We start from the raw sequence: 8,137 nt of genomic DNA, 5'->3' as shown, positions 1-8,137 counted from the left end.
CGAAAGGAATCTGAAGAAGGGTTGGAATCCCTGGGTGGTGCAAATAGTTAACATGCTTGACTGCTAACTGAAAGGCTAAAGGTTTGAGCCTACCCCAAGTCACTTCATAAGAAAGGCCTGGTGACCGACTTCAGAAAAGTCACTCATGGGAAACCCTAAGGAGCAGAGTTCTACTCTGGTCAACATGGGGTCGCCAGGCGTTCAAATTGACTAAACGATAACCGGTTAGATTTGGTTTAGTTAGCTGCCCTGATGACTTGAAGTCTGGTCTTCAGATTTGCAGGTAGAGAGATGTGATTTGATTGATTTATATCCTGATGATTTATAAATTGGGACACCAATTTATAGTGAAGAGAGATCCAGTGACCTAGCAATCAAGACTCCACTCAGCTATTTTCCTGGTGGATAATTTAACTAAATGTCAGGAGAAGGGAGCTTGTTACACATAGAATCAGTACGAAGTGGTATGTCCTTTTATTTTTTTAATTTTTTAGCAAAATATATTAATACGATGAAGGCGCTTCACCTATTTGTACACTTTGAATAATGTCTTACAATTGCTAGTGGAAAAGTGTGTCTAACACACTAATGGACAGTCAGTCTAAGGCGGTTTTTAAGGCTGTTAGTTCATCACTAATCTTATTAGGCTGCTAATTCCCAGAGGGCTGTTTTTAAATGTTAAATGAATGTTATTCAGTGAAACCATGGGGTCATTCTTAGTTTAAGAGAAGACACCCCATTTTTTGATTTATCACTCTGCCTTATTTGTAAAGCCCCTTTTAACTTTATCACAATGGAAGACAAGCGTCTTTAAGCCATATTTTCTTCTGTAGACACATATTTGAACAGGAATTTCTGGTGAGATGTAGTATTTCCTCTGTCTCTAAATCTATAATTATACTAAATACACAGGTACAACGTTTACTCAATCTTTTCTCTCAAGGCAAAATTTGCAATTGCTTGTGACAAAAGAGCAAAATACGAAGCAGCAAACCTAGAGTAGCAAAGCAAACTTCCGAACAGAATACAGACGTCCAACTTTAGAGTGGATGAGAAGAGGTGGTATCAGTCTCATCAACAACAGATGGCATAGCTGTTCCTATCTTCTAGTACTTTTCCTCTATTTCTCTTTAAAACTTTCTGTGTTTTTCTAGCTCCAGTCTATGGTTCATCTTATAAGTAAAAAGTATGCTTTATGAACGTCAGTAACTTTATTTTTCCATTCTGTATGTTTGAGCTGCCAGGTAGAGAGTGTCCTTCTATATACTATGATATTGTAAGATATTGTTACTGGAAGTAACTTAGAATTTTCATGGGGTGAAATCCATTTCTGTATTTCAGTATAGGAACGTAAATAAATAAACACTTCTTACTTTGAAAACAGATTATCTCAATAACTCTAGTGCCAAGTCTGTTGTGAAGGGGGGAGGGTTTCCCTTTTTCTCTTATTATCACTCTTTTTGAGGACCAGAACCCCTGCTTTGCACAGACCAGAAGGGACCCTGAGCGCTTTTTATAAACAGCTCAATTTTTTGCCTTTGGAGAAGTGAAAAGGCTGCCCCGCCCCCATGTATGAAAAGACGGAGTTGATAGAGTTTAAATGTCTTCCAGTCAAGGATTTAAGTCTCTAACCCCCAACCATCAACGACCACCCCCCAAGGTTTATGTACCCTCTCCCATCACGCCCTAATTGCTCTGGACTGGTCCCGGAATCCCTGTCCCAGTCCACAGTTCCTGTGGGTCTATACGCAGAATTCACAGAGGACCTGTGTTACTTCCCTTGCGAAGAAACAAAATTATCGTGAAACTTGATGTGGAAACCATTCCGTTTTAGTTCCTACAAGAAGGGAAGCATGTGCCCAACCACTCCTGGAAAGAAGAACTTTCTGGGGCAAAGGAGTGAACAGGTAATTTAGAAGAAAAACAGAAAGTGGTGTCTGACTGCCCTGGACTTCGCACAGAGTTGGGGGAGTTGGGGCCCCCTGGATGCGTTGTGTTTGTGGTTGCGGAGAAAATAACTGGAGAGCACGAAGCCTAAGGCTTCTCGGACCCTTTCTCGACCAAACTCTGGTGATTTGGTGCAGGGCATTTTGCTATTTTCCCCCTTTTGTGAGGTGGAACAAACACAACTTGGGCGCATCGCGGCGGCTCGGAGTCTGCCAGCCAGGCGGGCGACCGGAGCACCAATCAGCGCGCGCCTGCGCTCTATATATACGGCGGTCCGGCCCGGGTGTCTCTCCACTGGCTCTCTGCTACTTGTTTTCGAGTTCCAGATCTTCATCATGTCGGAGACAGCTCCCGCTGCCCCTGCTGCTGCGCCTCCCGTGGAGAAAGCCCCGGTGAAGAAAAAAGCTGCCAAGAAACCTGCGGGGGCGCGCCGCAAGGCGTCCGGGCCCCCGGTGTCCGAGCTCATCACCAAGGCGGTGGCCGCCTCCAAAGAGCGCAGCGGCGTGTCCCTAGCCGCGCTCAAGAAGGCACTGGCGGCCGCTGGCTACGATGTGGAGAAGAATAACAGCCGCATCAAGCTTGGGCTCAAGAGCCTGGTGAGCAAGGGCACCCTGGTGCAGACCAAGGGCACCGGCGCCTCCGGTTCCTTCAAACTCAACAAGAAGGCAGCTTCCGGGGAAGCCAAGCCCAAAATCAAGAAGGCTGGCGCTGCCAAGGCCAAGAAGCCCGCTGGGGCAGCCAAGAAGCCCAAGAAGGCGACCGGGGCGGCTACCCCGAAAAAGAGCGTCAAAAAGACCCCGAAGAAAGCGAAGAAGCCGGCGGCTGCAGCTGTAGGCAAGAAAGTGGCTAAGAGCCCAAAGAAGGCCAAACCTGCCAAGCCCAAGAAGGCCGTCAAGAGTGCAGCGAAGGCTGTCAAACCCAAGACAGCCAAGCCCAAGGTTGCCAAGCCTAAGAAGGCTGCACCCAAGAAGAAATAGGCTGTTGGTGAACGCCTGCTTCTAAAACCCAAACGGCTCTTTTCAGAGCCACCACAGATCTCAAAAAAAGAGCTTAACACTTCAATCTCCGACTCGATGGGGTCGTTTATGGGAAGGCTAAGGGTAGCTTGCGGGGGAATAAATTGTAAGGATGTTGCTGAACCCTCTTACCTCCTCCCCGGCTTGCCGATAAGGTGGGGTAGGCAGGGCAGGGTGGAGAGAACAGTGGCGGCCGTGAAGTTGTCCCTTCTACCTCTCGATCTAAAGCTTTCCCTATTCTACCCCGCTCTTGGTTAGCTTCCTGGTCAGCTGTTCCGAGGCTCGGCTGTTGCTGGTGTACTTGGGATATCCGCCAGCCCCGCCCCGCGCCAGTGAACAGCAAAACAACCAGAATTAAAGGAAAAGCTAGTGCTTTGGTCTTAAGGGAATCCCGATTGGACTAGAAAAAAATCATTCAAAAGTCCCGCCCTACGAACGGGTTGGCCCACACCTCCAGCCCCTGATGATAAACCTGAATATAATTGGATAGTGATAGACCTCCTGTCTAGTCTCTGTTTTGGTTCATTTGGGTTTAGAGAATCTGCCCCTTTCACTTGTTGCAGAAATGGGTCTGGTATTTCCATGTTCTCGAAAGTCAAGACACTGTTTCCTGGGGGCGTTGGCAGCATCCAACCCTGGGAAGGAAGTGGGTGGAGGCGTCTTTGTTTTGCGAAACCCAAAACCGCTGCCGTCGAGTCGATTCCGACTCCTAGCGAACCAGGAGCTGGGTTGCAAGGCTGTATGTAATCTTTTTGGAAACAGACTGCCACATCGTTCTCCCCGTGGAGCAGCTGGTGGTTTCGAACCGGCGTCGTTTCGGTTAGCAGCCGAGCAAGTAACCGCTGTGCCTCGAGGGGTCTTGCATTCCTCTGCTAATTCTCCTTTTAGGTGCCAACAAAGGACTTCTAAAAATAGCAGCTACAGCAGCAGCTATGACCCTTCCACCAGGGCGAGGCTGGACTCTGATCTTTCCGTTCCGAGTATCCTGCAGTTTTGCAATAGTGTAGTGAATTTGTGTGTATCAAAAAGAGAACTCTTAAGCGGCCATTTTGTCCCGCCAGGCCGGCCACCCATCCACACTTTAAATAGACTTAAGTATCTGGATATTGAGGTTGCTTTAACCGCATATTTGCGCAGTCCAAATATTTCAGCGCAGAAGTATTGATTAACTATTGAAAATATATGTATGGGCGGGGGGATGTCTGATAAAGGCCTTTAGTTTTCATTAGCAATACTCTGAATTCTTTTCATATCCACGACTTTCCTCTTGAATACGGAAAGTGCAGTTCTGCTTTTTATTCTGGTGCACACACATTTTCTTGAGATCCAAGTTCTGGGGACAGGGACTCTGGAGACCTGCAATTCAGTTCTTTATCCATTGTCCCACCGACCAATCTAGTGTGCGTTAATTTCCCCATTATAGCGGTGGTGCTGACCGTGGGGTTTACCTAACCGCTCACTGCAAATGAATTGAGACATTTTAATACTTTTTAAAAACAGTAAATAAGAAAATAAGGAACACCTCTTTACTGTCACAATACAAAAAAAAAAAAAAAAAATTCCGTTATGCTTTCTTTTAGTAATTTTGTGTTATTTATTTCATTTAAGTTTTCTGTATTTTAGTGTAAAGTTTAGTATACAGAGCCACCCCTCCCTCCCCGATCTTTTATGAATTCCTCCATCTCTGCCACCCTTCTCCATTTGAGATGCCAACTTCCTCATAGGCTAAATTCTGTGGACTGGTAGACTAATTCTCAGCTCTCTATTCTGTTCTTTGGGTTTCTCTGGCCATTCCTAAAGTGAGGCTGCCCTGTTTCAAGTACTGTTTACAGTGCTATCTTCAATGCTGACTGAGAAGAATACCTCTTTTAGTAGCTACTCAAATAATGATGAAATGATTAATAACTGAGATGTTATAATACGTTTTTAATAGTTGATAAGGCTAGTCACCTTTCATTGCTGTTTTTCAGAATTTTCCTGGTTATTCTATTTGTTGTTTGACTATTCATTTTTCCATATGTACTTTGTACTGCCTTCACCTCCTACCCCCATCATTCATAAAAACCCTCAATACTCTATTGGTAGTTTGTTGGAATTGTGTTAAATTTATAAGTTAATTTGGGGAGAACCAGTACATTTATGATGCTGATTTTCCTATTCAAGAACATTTTATGTCTTTCCAGTTGTTCAAGTATTTTGTATTTGTTGGGAGAGTTTTAAATTTTCTCAAATCTTCTTGTTTCTTATTACACATTGACCTCCTTTATTGTTGGAAGTGGAGATAGAATAATTTTAGATACCTTGAGGTCGAGCATCCCATAATGTGCACATCAAAGATCCCCAGTTATGAGTGAATTAACAATCTGCAGAAAAGTACTGTCCGTAGCTATGGACGGTGAGCACAAATGCAGCTACGTATATAATTTCAAACCATTTAGAAGTCACATGAGAAAGGAAAGAGATGAAATCAATATCAATTTTAATAATGTTATTTATTTAAACCAGTGATATTTTACTTTTTTTTATCCTTGTACTAAGTCTTTGGAATATGGTGTGTATTTTACACTTAGAGCACAATTTTCACCAGCCCCTTTCAGGTGCTAAGTTAACCGGCTATGGTTTCTGGTCACCATAAGGCCATGCAACTATAAAATACTCTCTGGTCCCAAACATGCTAGTCTTCTCTGACCTCACCTTTGGTCCAAAGCTTGAGAGCCAATATTTCTCAATATAAACTATCTTTTGTGTACAACAATTTCAGAGAGGAGAGATGACTGACCTTAAACAATGGCTGACTGGTCCAGATAGAGACCATTGGACCAATTTGAGTCAATCAGATTTTCTATTAAATATTGAATTAAGTTACAGAAACTCAGGTGGCCTGTTCTCAGGGCTGAGAGCTGCCTTCTTAGTCATCACGTGGAAGAAATCAAGAGATCTGATGGACAAAAAGAGTAGCATGGAGCAAAAGTTCAATAAATAAATACATAAAATAAATTAAAAGCAGAAATGAGAGAGCTGGACAGTCTGGGTTTCTGACATCTCCTGAGTTTCCAGTTCTTTGGGCCATCTGAACTCTTATCCCAAGATCTGGGGCCACCTCACTTAGCTCAGTTTGGGTTAAGTTGCAGTACCAGATGGCCTAATTATGACAGTCCAAAGGTAATCACAATTAGTTTTATAATAATGACACCATACGCTTCTTATGTCCCTTTACTTTTTCAAATACTTTCAGGTTCATCCAGTCACTTGATCTTCACATCAACCCTATGAGTTAAATAGGGGAAGAATCAACCTAAGCAAAGAGAGTCAATTCTCTAATTTTCCTTCAAATCTCTTGGGAATGTCCAAGAGGTTGGGGTCTCAATCTGTTGGGTTTATATACTTTCAATTGATTCTAATATTGAATGTTTCCTGCAAGCATATTTACTTTAGATGCAAGATGTCCCTTACTTTCAAATTAAATGTACCCTTCAAAATCAATACTTGTACGTGTACGTTTGCATTCACACACATATATACATATATATTCACCCTTCATATATATACACACATATATATTCACCCTTATTGGAGCCCTGGTGATGTAGTGGTTAAGAGCTTAGCCGCTAACCAAAAGGTGGGCAGTTCAAATCCACCAGCTGCTCTTTGGAAACCCTATGGGGCAGTTCTCTGTCATACAGGGCAACAGGTGGGAGAGTTCATTCACAGAGAGCTAAAAATTATTACAAAAATCTCTAGATTTACCAGTTCTTTAGATACAATCTTCAACAATATTTTTGCTCAAATCTGTCCATGTTCTTTAATTTTGTTCCATTCACTTATAATTGTTCTGATAATTGACTGGCTTAAGATCACTGAGCCACAAAGATGAATCTAAAAATTGGCTACTTAGAGAAAAACACAATTGATCCTTGTCTCAATTTTATTTAGTTTATACGACCTATACTTTAATTTGACAGTGTTAATTTTTATCATTTTCAATTTTTCATTCAGTTTTATAAAAAATATTAACAATGGCAAAAATAAACTTAAAGAATTGTCCAAACACTGCTAGGGAGCCAAAAATGGCAATGAATGCTCCATAAACTAAAGCGCTGACAGATAATTTAACCCCCAAAATGCTTTTTCATAGTGCATGAATTGTTCTAATTGACCATGTATGATAGAAGTGTGGATAATACAGAAATTTAGAGTTACTTGTAATGCATTACTCCAAACTTTATTTTTATTTTTTGTATATACACAGTGCTCTTGTGGCTGACAATTTAAATGTCCTATTACCTCCCTCCCCAGGCAAAGCTCCAGGTTTTTCTTCTGTTTTCCCTGAGGATATGTAGAAGGTGACTTTGTGGCTGAAATCCATGCCAGAGTTGAACAGGTCCAGTGCCAGACAGGATTACATCATTAGAGGATTTCAGAAGGGAGCAGGGATTTAGGGCACAGTGACAACAACAGCATTGAGAGGTAACATTTCTTGAGCACTTACAAGGTGCCAAACACTAGTGCTGAACACTCTACATTTATTTTCATACACTTTCTCGTCACAGCACTTTGAAACAGGTGCCGTTAACAAAGAACCAAACCCCTTTCTGTTGAGTTGATTCTGACTGACAGCGACCCTATAGGATAGAGTAGAACTGCCGCACAGTGTTTCCAAGGGGTGCAAGGCTCTAGGGAAGGCGACTGCCACATCTTTCTCCCCATGAGCTGCGAACCACTGACCTTTCTGTTTGCAGGCAATCACTTTAATCACTGCACCACCAGGGCTACTACTCCCATTTTAGAGATGAAGAAACTGAGGCTTGGTGATGGTAAGAAAAGCGCTCAAAGATGTAGAAAATAAGTTTCTGATCCTTGAGCCAGTGTGATTATCCACTATAAATACATGTTAGCACTCTTCTTTAGAAATATAAGGGGAGCCACGATATAATTTAAAAAATTTTAGTAGCTACATTTAAAAAAAACTAAAAAAGCAAAACAAAACTCATTTTAATCCACTTTAGTTGTAATATTATAAGTTTAGCTTGTTATCAATATGAAAATATTAATGAGTTTTTTTTTTTTAATTCTATATCTTTAAGATCTGGTCTGTATTTTATTCTTAAAGCACATCTTAATTTGGACTAGCAACATTTCAAGTGCTTAACAGCCACACATGTCTAGTGTCTTGG

The 8,137-nt window shown here is 42.1% G+C and overlaps 1 protein-coding gene across 1 annotated transcript; it reads left to right on the top strand.

Annotated features, from left to right (window-relative positions):
* The first annotated feature begins 2,226 nt into the window (after positions 1–2,226).
* LOC100670827 (histone H1.2) lies at positions 2,227–3,686 on the top strand. The gene has a single exon (XM_064281765.1). It carries the CDS (start codon positions 2,283–2,285, stop codon positions 2,922–2,924), a length of 642 nt encoding a protein of 213 aa, XP_064137835.1. The 5' UTR covers positions 2,227–2,282; the 3' UTR covers positions 2,925–3,686.
* The last annotated feature ends 4,451 nt before the right edge of the window (positions 3,687–8,137 follow it).

The sequence above is a fragment of the Loxodonta africana genome, chromosome 1 (genome assembly GCF_030014295.1).
Source record: "Loxodonta africana isolate mLoxAfr1 chromosome 1, mLoxAfr1.hap2, whole genome shotgun sequence".
NCBI classification, from domain to species: Eukaryota; Metazoa; Chordata; class Mammalia; order Proboscidea; family Elephantidae; genus Loxodonta; species Loxodonta africana.
The sequence above is the reverse complement of the archived record's forward strand: the minus strand, read 5'-3'. Positions and strand labels throughout refer to the sequence as shown.